Consider the following 19,336-nt stretch of genomic DNA (forward strand, 5'->3'; position numbering starts at 1 on the left):
ATTGTCAGGATAGTATTTTGCTTCAAAAGAATCAGTATGCCAGATCTCTTGATTGCAGGCAAAATGTGAATTAATGGAGCTAGTTTCCTAGTCTCAGGAGGTTGAAAAGATTAGAGTTATACCAGGAATCTTGCAGTCGTAGATACATAAGTCATGCCAAGCTCTGCAGCTCTAGTGAGGAATCATGCATCTTTTTCTTTTCAGTAGAGAGAAAGCAAGGTGAAACTAAAGTTGCTTTTTATGTCATTAAAGTAATTCTATATAACTTTTAAAGTATAATTCTATATGCTTTTAAAACTATGTAACAAATCCTTGTAAAGAATTTGTATAACCAAGATAAAAGTTTATTTAAATTAAGCATTCTCATTAATTCTCTTGGTATTTCTGTAGGACAAAAACAAGCTTATGGATGCTCTGAAACATGCTTCTAATATGCTTGGTGAACTCCGGACTTCTATGTTATCACCAAAGAGCTACTATGAACTTTGTATCTTTTGAGTTTTGATAAATAAACATTTGGAACATACATTTTTCTTGATAAGGCCAATTTTGTTTGTTCTTTATTAAATTTTTCTGGAATTACATTATTCTTCATTGTCTTAATCAAATGGTAATTTTTCCTTCTCCATGCAGATGTGCTAAATGAGAAAAAGAAAAATTTACTTTCAGAGTACCCTTTTTCTATGCCTAGACTTCTTTAAATGGGTTGTTCTTAATATCTCAATTTTCAGACCCCTTCATGAGGCTATTAGGGAGTTGGTTCTTTAATGCTTACATTTGTTATGCAATACTCTGAAATGGAAGGGAATTCAATCATTTGCCATTTCAAAATTCTTTAGTAGTCTGACAGGTAACCATAGTATTTACTGCTTTGCTTCACCAGACATCCTATAAAACCCTTATTTTAAAGTAAGAAGAGTCCAGCTGAAATTCTTTCTTCACTTAAATTGTAGTCAGTTAAGAGAGAGTGTTTAAGATACCTGCCCAATAGTTTTAATGACTCCAACAAGTTCCAGAATTTTGCTTAGGTTGGCTTCTCTTTGTTTTTTAGTCCTTAATCTTAATTAAAAGATATGGCTATTTCTGATGAACTGCACTACTTAGAGGTTTACCTGACAGATGAATTTGCTAAAGGAAGAAAAGTGGCAGATCTATATGAACTTGTACAGTATGCCGGAAACATTATCCCAAGGCTGTAAGTAATTAAGAATCTGAGGACTTTTATATTTGCATCTCCCACTGTGTTAAATCCTTTAAAATTAGCAGCTTAAAAAAAAAACTAAAAAAACAATTTTAAAGGTATTTAATTTCTTAACAAACTGAGGTTAACATTTTGGTAGATATTCTGTAATTTAAAGTTTTAGAGTAATTAAATTTGCTTTTTATATGGATATTTGAGGAATTTAGAACTGAAAAATGGACATGCTATTTTATTTTGTTTAATGAGTTAACTTCTAGAAAATTCAATATCATTACAACTATTCTGTTGTTAATATGTTTAAAGTGATATACAAGGGTACTTTTAAAAATTCATGGAAAAATAGAATTGAAAGATAATACAAACTTTTTAAACTGCCCTCATATTTCCACAAACTTTTAAAAGTACTTTCATATTTTAGGGGTCAGTCAGTGGTTATGTCTTAAATCAAATGATATTTTCTTCATCATGCAGGAGAAAACAACATTGTTCTTGTCTTGTTTATTGTTTGTACTCAGTGTGTTCAGATATAGTCAAATTTTATTTCTAATCAAATATTTCCTCATAATTCTCTTAGTTATCTGTTGATCACAGTTGGAGTTGTATATGTCAAGTCATTTCCTCAGTCCAGGAAAGATATTTTGAAAGATTTGGTAGAAATGTGCCGTGGTGTGCAGCATCCCTTGAGGGGTCTATTTCTTCGAAATTATCTTCTTCAGTGTACCAGAAACATCTTACCTGATGAAGGAGAGCCAACAGAGTAAGTGATTTTCTTTCTTGATTTAGTTGTAATATTTTTTCATTGTGGAATATAGAAAAAGTATAGAAACATGTTCAGAAATAAGAAAATAAATATCAATAATTCTCCTACTCAGAGTCAGCTACTGGTAGCATTTTGTATATAGATTTCCTTTGTGAAGTAGAACTCCTCAGTATGTGGTGTGATCCAAAATGTACTCTTATGCAAATTATATTTTTGGAGTGTTAGAATCTGCTTTTTTCATTAACATAATTGTGAGCATTTTTCCATTACATCTTAAATATTACATTAAATATTCTTTGAAAATAGGACTTTTTAAATGAGTTACATTTTGAAAATTGTATTTGTGATGAAATAATAATGTATTTTAACTTTTTCCATGAGCCAGCTGGTTTTTATAATTGTTTCTTGAATGTCTATCAGTTTTTATAACTGCTGGTTACCCTATAAAATAAGTGATTCTAATTATCTGTACATACAAGTTAGATATTAACTCCAAAAAAGAAAAAACAAAAGCCACTCAGAGAGACCTGTGTCTCTGGTGTGACCTGTACTCCAGTGTCTAAGTCCACTATACTTTTATCCCACAGCAATGGCAGATTGTCAGCTGGCTGTGGTCTTCAAGTGACTGGGTGAACTATTCATGTAACAGGTCCCTAGATTGAAGAACTTAATTTATTTTATTTTATTTTATTTTTTTTTGTCTTTTTTGTGACCGGCACTCAGCCAGTGAGTGCACCGGCCATTCCTATGTAGGATCCGAGCCTGCAGTGGGAGCGTCGCTGCGCTCCCAGCGCTGCACTCTCCCGAGTGCGCCACGGGCTCGGCCCTTAATTTATTTTTTTAAAGTTTGTTTATTCATTTATTTTATTTCTAAGGTGTTTAGTTCAGTGGTTTGCAGTATATATGCATCAATTGCTTTTTGTTTTTTTGGGGGGCGCTGACCAATGTGGGGATCTGAACCCTTAACCTTGGTGTTATAACACTGCATGCACTCTAACAAGCTGAGCTAACCAGACAGCCCTGTCAATTCCTTTTTAAAAGAAAAAATAGACCAAAATTTTACTGTGCATGTGACAAAAAATTTAAACAGTACAGAATAAAAATTTAACAGTGTGGAGAAGATTATGAGGTTATTTACTTTATTCTGATTTGACTTTCAGTTTTGGGCATTTAATTAGGCAATCAAATAAAAAATTTTGAAAACTACTAAGTTCCCCATCCTAGAAGATGTAGATAAATAAGCCAGGAAATACTTACACATCGTCTCTTCCCTCACAAAGCTTACATTGCATTTGAAAACAAACTATTCAGCAATAAAATGATGTAGTTAGCATACGTAAGTGCCATAAGTATAGTTAGCTCCAAAAATGTCACATTTTTTTAGGCTTTTTGAATTAGGGGAGCTTCCATAAGGGCAGGTCCAATTGGCCCAGGGTAGAGCATTGGGGAAAGTAATTTGCCCCTTTACACTTGTACTCTGTCCTCTCCTTGAAATTTTTTTCCCCTAGAGTCTGTTCCCCTTGAAATTAAACACTAAGCCAATGAAGTAGAAAGTGGTTTTTATAAAGCATTGGTGTATTACAGAGTTAAGAAGGAAATGCACAAAGGAGAGGGATAGTAGTAAGTTGGTCCTGTCATTTAAATACTGTGTAAAGATTTTTTCAACTGTTTCTTTGCAGTGAAGAAACAACTGGCGATATCAATGATTCGATGGATTTTGTGCTGCTCAACTTTGCAGAAATGAACAAACTCTGGGTGCGAATGCAGCACCAGGGACATAGCCGAGATAGAGAAAAAAGAGAACGCGAAAGACAAGAACTGAGAATTTTAGTGGGAACAAATTTGGTGCGCCTCAGTCAGTTGGAAGGTGTAAATGTGGAACGTTACAAACAGGTTTATCTTTTTACTTGTCACCTTTTCTGATGTTGTGAAATATAAACTGAAATCTGATTTTAAAATCAAAATATTTTTGTTAAATGATATTACATTGGAAAACATTTTTAAATGGCTTTTTATCAAAGAAGATCTATCTAAATAAAATGAAAGATATACCATGTTTGTGGATGGGAAGACTCAGTATTGTCAAAACAGCAAATTTCCTCAAATTGATATATAGATTCAATGTCATCTCAATCAAAATCCTGGCAAGATTTTTTGTAGAAATGAACAAACTGATTCTAAAATTTATATGAAAAAGCAAAGAACCTAGTACATCCACAATTTTGAAAAAACAAAATTGGAGGATTGAGACAGCCTGAATTCAAGATTTATAATGATAGTAAAAGTAAGATCAGTGAAAGGGATAGACACAAATTGATGAAGGGGAGTAAAGCAGGGATTGGCAAACTTTTTCTGTAAGGGACCAGATAGTAAATATTTTGTGGCTTTGCAAATCATATGGTCAGCAACTAATAAATCATGCATGTGTAGTGCAAAAGCAGCCACAGACACAATGGAAGTGAATAGGCATGTCTGTGTTCCAATAACACATTATTTGCAAAAACAGGCAGCAAAGTAATTTGCCAGTCCCTAGATTAGACAGTCCATAACAGACTCATGTATATATCATCAATTATTTTGATAAAGGCACAAAGGCAACCTTTTAACAAATGGTTCTGGAACAATTGGACATCCATATGCAAGCAAACCAAAAAAAAAACCTGAACTGTGACCCATTCTTTATAACATGTAGAAAAACTCTGAAAATGGATCAGAGACCTTAATATAAAACCTGAAACTATTAGAAGAAAACATAGAAGAAATCTTTATGACTTTGGATCAGACAGAGATTTCTGAAGACACACAAAGCACAAACCATAAAGAAAAAAAGTTGATAGAATGAACTTCATTTTACATGGCTTTTACTAAATAGGAACCCAGAATTTTTTATTTAAAACATCTGTAAAATTTTAAAGTTTGGAAATGAAGTATGAATGAGAAAAATCTAAAATATGTTTTTAAGTAAGTAGTTCAAATGTGTTATTAGAGGAGTAACATAGGATTTTGAAAATAATCTTTTAACCCTTATGTGTTTTTTGTTTTTTTTTTTTGCCTTTTAGATTGTTTTGACTGGCATATTGGAACAAGTTGTGAATTGTAGGGATGCTTTGGCTCAAGAATATCTCATGGAGTGTATTATTCAGGTGGGTGGGGAGCATTCATTTTTTTAAAGGACCCATTTTATCTTTCGTTAATTTTCATTGTTTTGAAAAAAATCTTGATAGAATAGAAAATAGGCTTTCCTGAATAAATAATTTTCCTTTCTCCAAGCAATAACTTGATGTTTGTAGGGAAGAGTAATCTCTGAGTTTTCTAGGTCTCATTAGCTTTAGTTTAATTGCAAATGTACTTGGGTTAGTGGAATATTTCTGTCTGGGCTTATGTTTAGGGAGGCTCAAAAGTGATGTATTTGAGTTTAGTTGAATACAATTAAATCTATGTTTTTCCACCAATATGTACTTTAAATACCATACATGAGTTCAGAAAATTATGTGAAATACTTCTTGTATCAATCAGTCATTATTTGATTTTTAGGTTTTCCCCGATGAATTCCACCTCCAGACTTTGAATCCTTTTCTTCGGGCCTGTGCTGAATTACACCAAAATGTAAACGTGAAAAACATAATCATTGCTTTAATTGATAGGTAAGACCTTATAACACTGGAGGGCAAAATGCTGTGACTTGAATTTAAAACATTTTCATGATTGTTTGTTTCTGTTATTTCTTTATTATATCAATGATTTTAATGTAAAGAATTTAGCTCTGTGAATATGAATATCTACTATGTAGGTGCTTGCTTAGCTTAGGCTTGAAAGAGGTTTAATTTTTAACTGTGTAGGAGGAGTAGATAATGAGTATTTTTAATCTGTGTGTTTACTTGACATTTAAAGATGTACAGACCTATCATTTAAATCTTACAAATCCAGAGATCATTGAAGAACAATATGTGTAATATACTGTGGTGTATGTTTTCTTTCAGTGGAAACTGATTTGATTTAGAATCTTCATCAAGTAGCTATAAGATATAGATGATTAAGAATGTTCAATTAATTACTTTGTCATCACATTTTCTTAAAGAAGAATTTTTAAGTATCAAATATGTTTAGTACATCCCCTTTAAATTTTATTTTTTTAGCCATTGGTCTTAGTCAGTTAAAAATATAAAAGTTGCCTTTGATAATGGCTTTAATGAGTGACTGCTTGGCAACCACGCTGTGCGGTAGTGCATAACGTGTGTCCTGCTTGTGAGCATATACATCATTGTCATTGTGAAGCCAGAAACTTAAGCAAAGATTTATTTCTGCTAATACCTTTTGTTATGTTTTTTTAACTATCTAATGAAATTATTAGTTTTGAAGTCTGAGATTTTATATAGCAGAATTCTCCAAATTATCAGTGCAATACTAGGCAACAAAGATTATGTGCTTATTGGGCCCACTCTTAAAGGAAGGTAGTAGCTGGATTTTCCTGTGTTGGATATAATGTCATCCTTAGCCATCCCTGTCAGTAGTTATTCTTCTGTGCATAACAAAATGTAGGTGCAGTTTTGACCCTGACAAACAGATAATGATAACAGAACAGACATTATTTTGAATAGTTTAAGATGTAGGAAATAGGGCTCTTCAGTTAGCTCACTTGGGAGAGTGTGGTGCTGAGAACACCAAGGTAAAGGGTTCAGATCCCTATACTGGCCAGCAGCCAAAAACAAAAAGATGTGGGAACTAAAAGTTAACTTTATTGCTTTTGGAATTAGTTGTGTTTCAAACTTTACAGTAGTAAAATGCAGTTATCTGGAAATAGTCTATATGCTTTTTATCTTTAAAAGATCATTTAAATCATAGCTGTTGAGTACATTTGTCACTTTAACACATTCTGTCCACATCTACTTAATTAGGCTTCAAAGAGTTTGGGAAAATCTGCCTGTTGAAAATCTATTTAGTATGGTATAAAGTAAGAAAGCCAGTGAAATAAGGAATCATTGGCAGAACTGTTAAGTTAAAAATGAAGGCTGGTCAGTTAGCTCAGTTGATTAGATTATGGTGCTCATAACACCAAGGTCCAGGGTTCAATCATGTACTGGCCTGCTGCCAAAAATAAAAAGAAGGAAAGAAAAAAAAATGAATTGAAATGATCAGCCATAGTCAATGACCTCTTTTAAAAACCTTTTTTTTCCCTCTGGGTGGTTGACCGGTACAGGGATCAGAACCTTTAACCCTGGTGTTATCAGGACTCTGCGCTCCTGAGTGAACTAACCGGCCAGCCCCCAAAACCTTTTTTAATGTTCTAAGAGAAATATGCTTATAGAAAATTTGGAAAAGCAATACAAAATAAAATGTCATCCACAATCCCACTACCCAAATTTGTATATTTTTTTAAATAAAGTTTTTTTTTCTTTTTTAGATTAGCTTTATTTGCTCACCGTGAAGATGGACCTGGAATCCCAGCAGATATTAAACTTTTTGACATATTCTCACAGCAGGTGGCTACAGTGATACAGGTTTGTTTAGCTTTTCTCCTAAGTTCTCAAAACTTTGAAACTGCTTCTACTAGTGGATCCTTTTATAATTATTTAAAATAAATTATATGATTTTCTAAATATTCCAGTCTAGACAAGACATGCCTTCAGAGGATGTTGTATCTTTACAAGTCTCTCTCATTAATCTTGCCATGAAATGTTACCCTGATCGTGTGGACTATGTTGATAAAGTCCTAGAAACAACAGTGGAGATATTCAATAAGCTCAACCTTGAACAGTAAGTCAAAGTTACATTTTTGCAAAAATCCTCATAAAGCACTTTTTTGTCCCAGATTTGTTTTTCTTTCTCAATTGCTTTTTGAAATGTTGGCATTTGTCTTGTTGAAAACGTTTAAGATAGTTGTGCTTGGTGCTACTTGGGGCAGAAAGTGGCAACCAGTTACTTGGTTGTGTATATTAATGAAGTAGTGGCACTCATGGATCATACATAGGTAGTCTTCAGGGACCAGTTTCTCCAATTCAGACCACTTTCTATATATGAATGAGCTAGTTTTTAAACTGGTAAGGAAACTTTATGTCAAGCAGTATTTCCACAAGAAGTTTCCTACAGATGGAGTAAATTGTGAAAAATTAGGGACATGTGTATATTTAAGGTGCAGAAATTAAGCTGGTTTAAATATTTTTCTGTTTTGAGCTTTGATTTTGATACCATCAAGGAAAGTATAATATTCTGTTCCCTACTTGAAGCTTCCTCAACTCTGCTGACCTAGGTCTGTGGCATCCTCTAGTGGCCACTGTGGGCAATTCTGATCCTGTTGTCTTTTCCCTAGCAGTTCCCTTCCTGTCCTATCATGCAACTGCTTTTGCACTTGGTCAAGCCAGACTCCCCTCTTTTCCGTATATCTTTCATAATTTTACCTCATATAATATTTCTCCTTTCCATCTCCCTTCCAGTGGTTCAGCTGCATCAGGAAATTTCTTCTTTTTCTTTTAACTCTTTTTATTACCCTTTTTTTTTTTGGTCATTCCCATTTTTTTGTAAACTGAAAAACAGTCCAGATTTTGAATTATAAGTGTGAGAGGAAATTAAATGTTGTATCTATATCTTCCCCCACCAAGTGAATTTTAAAGTAGAAGTATACAAAATAATTAGAAATCTCAATCCCTAAAGAGGTTATAATAAGTGCCCAGTTATGCCTTAATCTCCACAGAATGGTCCTACAAATTACTAATTTAAATTCAGCCTGCTTTTCCTTAATCACCAGCTGATGCAGAAGAAATAGTTTATATATTTTTCTGTTCTGTTGAATTGTTGGTTTTGCATGGATTTTTTTCCTTCTTATTTTCATCATGAATATACAATAGTTGTTGGCTGCCTTAGGAAACAAACTGCCACTTAAAATACTTTCTTTAGAAATGTAAAATTCTAGACAGTCATCTTAACTTTAGCTATAAAACCTGTTCATTAGTTGGAGGCTATTACATCTCATTTTGTATCAATAGAACAATAATAGGTGAATAAATGTTTATGTTTAGATAGGCCTCTTTATCCTCTTGGAAGGAGGTCATTGGAGTATTTTGGGGTAGTATGAGTCACTTGATTCATTTTCTTTAATGTGTAAATGAAAAATTTCAAATTTTTATGAAAGAAGGGCTATTTGTGTATATAGAAAGTTAATTTTATGTATTAAAGGACTGCTTTTTTCTTTTTGTAGTATTGCTACCAGTAGTGCAGTTTCAAAGGAGCTCACCAGACTTTTGAAGATACCTGTTGACACTTACAACAATATTTTAACAGTCTTGAAATTAAAACATTTTCACCCACTCTTTGAGTACTTTGACTATGAGTCCAGAAAGAGCATGAGTTGTTATGTGCTTAGTAATGTTCTGGATTATAACACAGAAATTGTCTCTCAAGACCAGGTAAGAGAATATTAACATTCTATTTTAGGGAAACAGAGACAACGTATTTACAGTTTTAGACCTTGAAACCTAGACACATGAGATGGGAGGGGAGGGTAATTTAATGCTAAAGAAAAGTTACAAGTAGCTTATACTTTATGTAAATTAGAAAACTGGAGCTTTATAAAGAATTATGGGGGCCGGCCCCGTGGCTCACTCGGGAGAATGCAGCGCTGGTAGTGCCGAGGCTGCGGGTTCAGATCCTATATAGGGATGGCCAGTGCGCTCACTGGCTGAGTGTGGTGCAGACCACACTGTGCTGATGGTTGTGATCCCCTTACTGGTAAAAAAAAAAAAAAAAGAATTATGGAACACTTATAACCCCAACAGAATGAGTTGCATTTGGTGCATCTCTTTCCAGACTTATGTCCATGTATGTGAATTGACATGCATGTATAGACTTTTTTACAAAAAAAGGAATTACTTTATTGATACTATTTTGTAACTTTGCCCAACTGGAAATACTTGACAGTGACTTCATATGCTGATGGTTTCACCTCAGTGGGTGTCTTGTATCTACCATGTTACAGGTGGATTCCATAATGAATTTGGTATCCACGTTGATTCAAGATCAGCCAGATCAACCTGTAGAAGACCCTGATCCGGAAGACTTTGCTGATGAGCAGAGCCTTGTGGGCCGATTCATTCATCTTCTGCGGTCTGAGGACCCCGATCAGCAGTACTTGGTATGAGTTAACTCTTATTGTAACCCTTCATCAACTCCTAGTGAAATTATGTATGAAAGCACTTAAAAAGAAATGCAACTTATGGTCTTAATTAGGAGGGTTTGAAAAAATTGCAACTGAATTAAAGACTCATGGCATCCATGAACTTTTACTTTATATATAGATGTATAATTGTTATAAACTTTTGGAGCTTGTGAAGAACAGGTCAGTTTCTCTAACTCTTTTTTTTGAAGACTTCTTGGAATTGCAGAAAAGCCTGTAATTATTCCATTTTCATTTTCTTTTTGAACTGTATTGCTTTTAGAAATGTTCTGTTGCTTCTCATAATAAACTTTAAAATATAAGAAACATAATCCTTATATTCAATTTTATTTATTTTTCCAAGGTTTGCAAATTTAAGTTGTATTTGTTTGTCACATTGAGAATGTGTGAAAGACTTTAAAATTCAATTTGCCTTTTTCTTAACCCTTTTTTCCTGATAAAGAACAATCAGATGAGATTCTCTAATTCTTTATCACTAATTCTCAAAACTTTGTGAAACAAATAAGACGTTGCCTCAGTAGGGGTCTTGATGACTGGTACTGGATAATTTATTTTAATGAAGGGTACCATAGTTGGCTGCTTAATTATTGTTTGGACAAAGTAGTTTAACTATTGCTAAATGCGTAAGGCTGCTGTAAAGAAAAACACTTTTATTTGAGGATGAGTCCTGACTATCTTCTGCTGACTTTCTTTATTGTAGTTGACACTCTTGTACTCCTTCATAATCAGTGTGAAATAAGAGGCTGATCTCTGTTGGTAGTGTGACAGTCTTTGACTTGTTTTAGTGACATTCTGAGCACTGCGGTATTGGGCTCTGCACAGTGACTGATTGTTCAAGTATTTTGACTGATTCCCTTATGTTCTTTTGTGAGGTTGTGTGTGTGTGTGTGTTCTCATTTTCTGTTGCACACCAAATTTAGTTGTTAGGAAGTATGCCTTCCACATGTAACTGATTGTTTATGCTCTGTCAGGGACCTTTAGTGATAGAATCATTAGCTCTGACTGTCCCAAGGGGGAATGCATTCTTTTATCCATCCACCATACAAGTGTCAGAGAACTTCACAAAACCTGAATGTGTCACACATTGTATCACACATATTAAAAAGTATTTCATAAGGCTGGCCCATGGCTCCTTTGGGAGAGCGTGGTGCTGACAACACCAAGTCAAGGGTTAAGATCCCCTTACCAGTCATCTTTTTGAAAAAAACAAAAAAAACATTTCATGATTTCTGTAGTTTTCTTGTATTTTTTTTCTGAAACAACCATGTATTTGTTTCACTGTGGCTCTTTTAAAGTGTATTGGCATTTCCCTTGGTTTAAATGGCCTTAATGTTTTTTTGAATTTGGAGGTTTGATATACCAGCAATATATATATAGCAGTTTTTGTATCATAATAATAGCCAATATTTTCTGAGCACATAACTTGTGCCAGTTAGTGGTAATACTTCACATGTGTCATTTGATCTTCCCAACAACCCTAGGAGAGGTATACCACCCCAGAAAACAGTGGCTAAGAGAAGGTAGATAATTTGCCCACAGTCACACAGGTAGTATGTATTAGAATCTACTTTTAAATGTGTCTGTCTTAGTCCAGAGCCTGTGTTCTTTATCAACACAGTATACTTTGTACATGTATATATGGAAGTATATTTAAATATATCTCTGTACCTGACTAGCTACCTTGGGCAGGTTACACAACCTCTCTGAACTCTAGGCTTCTCCATTTGTGAAGTGGTGTTAATATCTGTCTCTAGGGTGATTGTGACAACTTGGGGAGACAGGAAATATGTAAAGTGCCTACTGTAAGGCCTGGTACATTGTATGTATTCACAAAATGGTAGCAATGATGATGATTAGAGCCCCTGTTTAATTTTATAAATGATTAATCGTAGTATGGAAAAGATTAAACAATTTTTTTTTTGTCAGATCTTAAACACAGCACGAAAACATTTTGGAGCTGGTGGAAATCAACGGATTCGCTTCACATTGCCACCTTTGGTATTTGCAGCTTACCAGCTGGCTTTTCGATACAAAGAGAATTCTAAAGTGGTGGGTTTACTTTTAAGTATGTCACTACTTTTTTTCCTTTTTTCTCACTCTGTGTTAGTTTTGTATTATAGAAAATTTCAAACATATACAAAAATAGACAATGGTATAATAAAATCCCGTTTTCAGTAACTCTGAATTTATTACTCATCCTGTGTTATGCGTTCCTAATAGTGATGTTGGTAGATCACATACTAGCTGAGGGATCACATAAAAACACTTAGAAATGAAAGATTAAAAGAGTTTAAATTTATGCTAGAATTATTTCCTAGGTTCTAATTCAGGTTGGCTTTGCCTAGTGAAAGGGCATTGCATAATCACTTCTCTCTAAAACATGTAATTGACTAATGTCATGAATTGTATGCATGTGGTTTTTTGTTTGGTTGGTGGCTAGCGAGAATCTAAACCCTTGACTTTGGTGTTATCACACCACACTCTAACCAACTGAGCTAACTGGCCAGGCCTTGTATTATTATTATTATTATTATTATTTTTTATGAAATTGTTTCCTCCTCAAGCAGAATCATGGCTTAAGTCTTCAGTGGTGTAGTTTTGAAGAAAATATTTCAATCTTATATACCTGAAAGCTGGACAGTAAAGTTAATGTTAAGGAACAAACCTCAGTAAACTTAATTTTCTATTAATGGAGAAAAAAGATTTCTTTGGTAGATGTACCAGCGTGACGTAGCAGCTTTTCGGCCAGTTTTTTATTGGGCCAGCTTCTCATTTAACTCTCTTTTTCAGTATTTTATTTATGGATAGGTATTTGTGAATGTAACAAAAATAGCAACTAGCCTATATTACAAAGCTATAGTAATCAAAACAATATGGTACTGGGATAAAAACAGACACATAGACCAGTGGAGCACAACAGAGTCCAGAAATAAACCCATGCATGTAAGGTCAACTAATCTTTGATAAAGGCACCAAGAATATACCACGGGGAAAGGATAGTCTCTTCCCTACATGGTGTTGGGAATACTGGATATCCACGTGCAAAAGAGTGGAATTGGACCCTTATCTTACACCATATAAAAAATTAACTTGAAATGGATTAAAGACTTAAATGTAAGACCTGAAACTGTAAAATTCCTAGAGGAAAATATAGGGAAAAACTTCCTTGACATTGGTCTTGGCAATGATTTTTTGGATAGGACATGAAATGCACAAACAACAAAAGCAAAAATAAGCAAGTGGGATTACATCAAACTAAAAAGCTTCTCCACAACAAAGGAAACAAACAGCAGAGTGAAGAGACAACCTGTGGAATGGGAACAAATATTTGCAAACCATACATCTGATAAGGGTTAATATCCAAAATATACAAGGAACTCAACTCAATAACAAAAAAACAAATAACGTGATTAAAAAATGGGCAAAGGACCCAAATAAACATTTTTCCAAAGAAGACATACAAATGGCCAACAGGTATATGAAAAGGTGCTCTGCATCACTAAAATCACCAGAGAAATGCAAATGAAAGGCACAATGAGATATCAACTCACAGCTGTTAGGATGGCTATTATCAAAAAGACAAGAGATGACAAGTGTTAGTGAGGGTGTGGAGAGGGAGCCCTTGTGCACTGTTGGTAAGAATGTAAAGTGGTACAGCCGTTGTGGAAAACCATGTAGAGGTTTCTCAAAAAAGTAAAAGTAGAACTACAATATGATCCTGCAATCTCACTACTGGGATTATCTCCAAAGTAAGTGAAATTAGTATCTTGAAGAGATATCTGCACTCCCATGTTAATTGCAGCATTGTTCACAATGGCCAAGATATGGAAACAACCTAAGTGTCTGTCAGCGTATGGATAAAGAAATTGTGGTATATATACACAATAGAATATTATTAAGCCATACAAATGAATGAAATCCTGCCATTTGTGACAACATGGATGGATCTGGAGGACATTATGCTGAGTGAAATAAGCCAGACACTGAAAGACATATACTGCATGACCTCACTTACATGGGATCTAAAAAAAGTTGAACTCCTAGAAACAGAGTAGAGAATGGTGGTTGTCAAAGGTTACAAACTTTCAGTTGATTATAAAATGAAAAAATTCTGGGGGTAGAAAAAATTGGGGACCAAAAAAAAGGCAACTAGCATTTACTTCCTATGTTCAAGGACTATATACTTGAATTATTGCAAGAAGTCTGTGTAACAAGTTTATGACTGTCATCTTTTAAAAATGAAAAGAATTGATTGTTTTAAAAAGAAATTTGGATAGTCAAACATGATAAAATATCTAACCTCACTAGTAATTATAACAATGAATCTTTTTAGAAATCAAATTGGCAAAGAGAAAAGAAAGATAAGGTTTAGCAATGGCATTGGTGTGATGAGAATTTGTTCTCAGTTAATAACGATGGGAATGTGAATTATCACAATCTTTCTAGAAAACTGGTAATACGAGGATGCTTTAAAAAGTTCATGGGAAGGTTATCTTTCAATTTATTTTTCCACAAACTTTTTGATGTACTATTGTAACTACAGCATTAAAAGATCCAGTAATTCCATGTCTAAGAATTTATACTAAGGAAATAATTAGGATCTTGATAAAGCTTAGTGTATATAGACATTCATTATGTGTGGTATTTTGGATTGTTTCTAAAAAGGAATAGTTAAATAAATTATGCAAAATCCAGCTTGTGGCATATTTTGTAGTAATTAAAATGTTTCAATTAACTATCATCAGGAAAATTGTTATGACAAAATAAGTGAAAGAAAAGTTGAATACACATTATTTACAGTATTAGCCTAATTTATTGAACTCTTTTCAGTGAGTTACTTTAAAACAGAAAACAAAATCATACAAATATCACAGTGATATAGAAAAAAAGAAAGGAAGATGTTGACATCAGAATGTTTCCAGTGATTTTTGCTGGGTGGTAGATCTAGGAATGGTTTTAATATTTTAAATTCTTTTGTGTATTTTCCTAATTTTCTCCAATTTGGGAATGTCTTACATTTCTGATCAGAAAAAAACAATTGTCAAATATATAAAAGTTGCAAAGGGAATAATCTCAAATGGATGTTTTGAGGAGACATCCTGCTTGATTTACTTGTGTGCTCCATAGATGAGACAGAGAAGGAAATGACAGGAAAACTGTGAGCTCACCTTTACTGCTTTCACTGTTTTGCTCTATTAGAAGTTGTAAATAAAATGGATATTCTTGAGCAAGTTGATCTTGAACTTTAGGTAACTTAAAATATTTTTTTCTTTTTTTAGGATGACAAATGGGAAAAGAAATGCCAGAAGATTTTTTCATTTGCTCACCAGACTATCAGTGCTTTAATCAAGGCGGAGCTGGCAGAATTACCCTTAAGACTTTTTCTTCAAGGAGCACTAGCTGCTGGAGAAATTGGTTTTGAAAATCATGAAACAGTAGCATATGAATTTATGTCCCAGGTGATGATTTGTTCTCCTTTCTGGTTACCTAAATTTTGCTGAGTTTAATCCCTTGTTTGTAGTCATGGTGCTAGTGCACATGGATTTCCTTTTCACTGAAAATGTAACTACTGCTTTCCACCATCTTGGAACCTTTTAATCTCATAGCCATATGGACTGGTGGAGAGCAGCAAAATGACCAGCTGCTGGGTGCTGACGAAATCCAAGGTTTCCAAGTAGGTCATGGTAAAAGTGTTTCATGGAAAAAAGTTTGTCAATTCAGATTGGGAATCCTGGGTTAAAAACAGTTGAAACAGGTTTTTTTTACTGCAGCTATCAGCATCTGTGTCATCTTGGCTGTTTCCTTTGCTTTTTCAAAAGAGGGTACAGCATATTCTGATATGAAGGAACTACAGAACGTCTCTCAGGATGGGGATTTGGTGGGAAGTACTTTGGAAAACTCTCGAGTGGATGATTGGTCCCTAAAAGACCTTTCTGCTTTGTGTCCACCAGGCATTTTCTCTCTATGAAGATGAAATCAGTGATTCCAAAGCACAGCTGGCTGCCATCACCTTAATCATTGGTACTTTTGAGAGGATGAAATGCTTCAGTGAAGAGAATCATGAACCCTTGAGGACTCAGTGTGCACTTGCTGCGTCCAAACTTTTGAAGAAACCTGATCAGGGCCGAGCAGTGAGCACCTGTGCACATCTCTTCTGGTCTGGCAGAAACACAGACAAAAACGGGGAGGAGGTAAAGTCATTCTGACCATGTTATAGGAGATGGGATCATTAACAGGGATCAGTTGCTATGGTCTTGTGCTGTATAGGTGAGACATTTCGGGTGCTTGGAAATCTGACAAAGAAAATTCCTTTGTTTTGTTAAAAGAAGTGAAATGAGGGCTGGCTGGTTAGCTCAGTTGGTTAGAGAGCAGTGTTTTAATACAAGGTCAAGGGTTCATATTCCTGTACTGCCCAGCTGCCAAAAAAGAAATAAAAAAAAATTTAAATTAAAAAAAAAAGAATTGAAATGAGTAGTAATATATTGAGTCTTATTCTGTGGCGAAGCCTCCACTTTGAGGATATTGTAACATAGCAAGTTTATACCACTATCTGTTTTTTGGTTTTTTTTCCCCTTAGATATAGCTATATACTTTTTTTTCTTTTAAAAAGAGGACTTAAATTTATTGTGTTCTTTTAAAACATTAAAGAGCACTGTAGTATTGTGTTTCTTTTTTGTGTGAAAGTGGGATGTTTTGTGTTTCATTAATCTGTTCACTATCTCTCTGCCCTTTTATTTTAGCTTCATGGAGGCAAGAGGGTAATGGAGTGCCTAAAGAAAGCTTTAAAAATAGCAAATCAGTGCATGGACCCCTCTCTACAAGTGCAGCTTTTTGTAGAAATTCTGAACAGATATATCTATTTTTATGAAAAGGAAAATGATGCGGTAAGCGAACTAATAGTGTGGTTAGTGAACTAATATTTCCCTTTCCTGCTCTTAGGAGTTTTGATACATACATAAATTTATAATTCTAATACTTTCTGTTTTGTTTACAAGGGTCAGAGTTTGCAGAGTTCACCTACTGGTTTCTTTCATTCTCCAAAATCCTCTTCTGTTTACATACATGTATGTTTCTAATGGAAGCACTAATATGTGCAAGAAAATTCTCATGTCTTTTGCTAAGGAATATTATGAAAAATTATCACTGTCCATTTGAAAAATACAAAATAATTTAGAAATGCTGAATAATTCCTAAATGCATTATCCTTTTAGCACTACAGTGTTGGTCAAGATTTGTAAATTAAATATAATTTTGTTTTTGTTCTTTTACTGGTTTATGTTACTTTTTTTTTTTTTTTTTTTTTGATGATTAGCCAAGAGTTGTTGCTCAAACAGGAATCATGTTCTCATCTCTCTTTTCCTAATTAGGTAATTGATGAGAGTAACACAAGCTCCTCCAAACAGTTTTACTAAGTAATTTTTTATTTTTTGTGGTACATGCTAGATCATAAAATTGTTCATATTCTTTTGTAGGTAACAATTCAGGTTTTGAACCAGCTTATCCAAAAGATTCGAGAAGACCTCCCAAATCTTGAGTCCAGTGAAGAAACAGAGCAGATTAACAAACATTTTCATAACACGCTGGAGCATTTACGCTTGAGGCGGGAATCACCAGAATCTGAGGGCCCAATTTATGAAGGTCTCATCCTTTAAACAGGAAACAGCTCACCATACTCCTTTCCATGTACATCCAATAAAGGTTTTATTATACTAGGTTTCCCTTCCATAGATTGTGCCTTTCAGAAATGCTGAGGTAGGCTTCCCGTTTCTTACCTGTGATGTGTTTTACCCAGCACCTCCAGATGCTCACCTTCAGGACCTTAATAAAGTTATTCTCTTCATAAGCGTTCAAGTCTGTCTGATCACCCCAAGTAGCATGACTGACCTGCTGTTTAAAATTCCTGTGATCTGTAAAAAAACAAAAAAACAAAAACCATTTATCTCGGCTACTAATCAAGCTCTCCTTCCTTTTTTTCTGTTTTGTTTCATTGTTGATTGTGTGTTTTTTTCACTACTGGGGAGTACTAACCCAAAAGTGTCTGTCTCTTTATTCTGTGGCCCGATTTCAGATTAATTTAGAGGAAAGGAATACTGTATGTATGTGAAATTCAGCTTGGGCTTTTCCCTAAATGCAAGATAGGCCATGTATAATATTTTCCCTAAGACTAGAATATATTAATGCATGTGTGAGAATTTTAAAGCAACATGGTCAAAACAAGAAGCTATATTTTGCATATTTGGACTCAGCCATCCATTGAGAACCTATGTTGTCCTCTGGACATATTTATCAAAATAATTGGGTTCTAAATAGTATAAAATAGAAAATTTGTGATCTATATAATTTATGTATAACCTTCATTATTGTAAATTTAGCGGAAAATGCGTCACAATTATTATGATTTTTTTTTTTTTTTTTGCAACAGTGAGACAATAAAGTTGCTATTAACAGTTTTGGATCTTTTTTTTCTCCTTTCATACTATCTTGATTGATAAAAGGCATTAGTAGAATGCCTGTGGAATTTAGTAGACATTATCATATACTCATGGAGTTCCTATTCAACTCTAGTTTTAAGCACTTACTGAGCAAGATACCTTCTATTCTTTCAGTCACTTATACCCATTTGCTTTCCTCCCCACCCCTTACTTCGCATTTCCTAAAGCATGATGAGTTCCCATAAACTCCCCAAAGGCTCCGTACCTGTATTAGTTATCTACCGTGTAACAAATTATCAGTGTCTTAAAAAACAAACACTTAGGGCCGGCCCCGTGGCTCACTTGGGAGAGTGCGGCACTGGTAGCGCCGAGGCCGCGGGTTCGTATCCTATGTGGGGATGGCTGGTGAGCTCACTGGCTGAGCATGGTGCGGACCACACCGTGCCGAGGGTTGCGATCCCCTTACCGGTCAAAAAAACAAAACAAACATTTATCTCACAGTTCTCTGGATCAGGAATTTGGGAGCAGCTTAGCTGATGGTTTGGGCTCAGGGTGTCTCATAAGGTTGCAATCAAGATATTGGCTGGGGTTGCAGTTTTCTGAATGTTTGATTAGGGCTGACTTCTGAGCTCACTCACATGGCCATTAGCTGGAGACCTCAGTTCCTCTCCTTGTGGCCCTTCCTCGGGGGCAGCTTGAGTGTCTATAACAAGGCAGCTGGCTTCCCCAGAGTGAGCAATCACAGAGAGAGAGCAAGGAGGAAGCCACAATGCCTT

General features: G+C 34.6%; 1 protein-coding gene across 3 annotated transcripts in view; it reads left to right on the top strand.

Moving 5' to 3' along the window:
- The window catches only part of VPS35 (VPS35 retromer complex component), a 41,189-nt gene extending 22,611 nt beyond the window's left edge, over nucleotides 1-18,578 (top strand). Inside the window, exons 3-17 of one of the 3 annotated variants that reach the window (XM_063109642.1) lie at nucleotides 391-487; nucleotides 1,072-1,195; nucleotides 1,776-1,958; nucleotides 3,641-3,854; nucleotides 5,021-5,104; nucleotides 5,496-5,605; nucleotides 7,363-7,459; nucleotides 7,567-7,715; nucleotides 9,154-9,361; nucleotides 9,931-10,086; nucleotides 12,055-12,177; nucleotides 15,408-15,587; nucleotides 16,080-16,319; nucleotides 16,869-17,012; nucleotides 17,601-18,578. In XM_063109642.1, the coding sequence (XP_062965712.1) occupies nucleotides 391-487; nucleotides 1,072-1,195; nucleotides 1,776-1,958; nucleotides 3,641-3,854; nucleotides 5,021-5,104; nucleotides 5,496-5,605; nucleotides 7,363-7,459; nucleotides 7,567-7,715; nucleotides 9,154-9,361; nucleotides 9,931-10,086; nucleotides 12,055-12,177; nucleotides 15,408-15,587; nucleotides 16,080-16,319; nucleotides 16,869-17,012; nucleotides 17,601-17,780 (2,289 nt within the window). In that variant the 3' untranslated portion in view covers nucleotides 17,781-18,578. Of the gene's footprint in view, nucleotides 1-390; nucleotides 488-1,051; nucleotides 1,196-1,775; nucleotides 1,959-3,640; nucleotides 3,855-5,020; nucleotides 5,105-5,495; nucleotides 5,606-7,362; nucleotides 7,460-7,566; nucleotides 7,716-9,153; nucleotides 9,362-9,930; nucleotides 10,087-12,054; nucleotides 12,178-15,407; nucleotides 15,588-16,079; nucleotides 16,320-16,868; nucleotides 17,013-17,600 lie in introns of all 3 variants that reach the window. The other 2 variants (XM_063109643.1, XM_063109644.1) reach the window with 2 other exon arrangements.
- Nucleotides 18,579-19,336: the final 758 nt, after the last annotated feature.

The sequence above is a fragment of the Cynocephalus volans genome, chromosome 10, assembly GCF_027409185.1.
Source record: "Cynocephalus volans isolate mCynVol1 chromosome 10, mCynVol1.pri, whole genome shotgun sequence".
In the NCBI taxonomy this organism is placed as follows: Eukaryota; Metazoa; Chordata; class Mammalia; order Dermoptera; family Cynocephalidae; genus Cynocephalus; species Cynocephalus volans.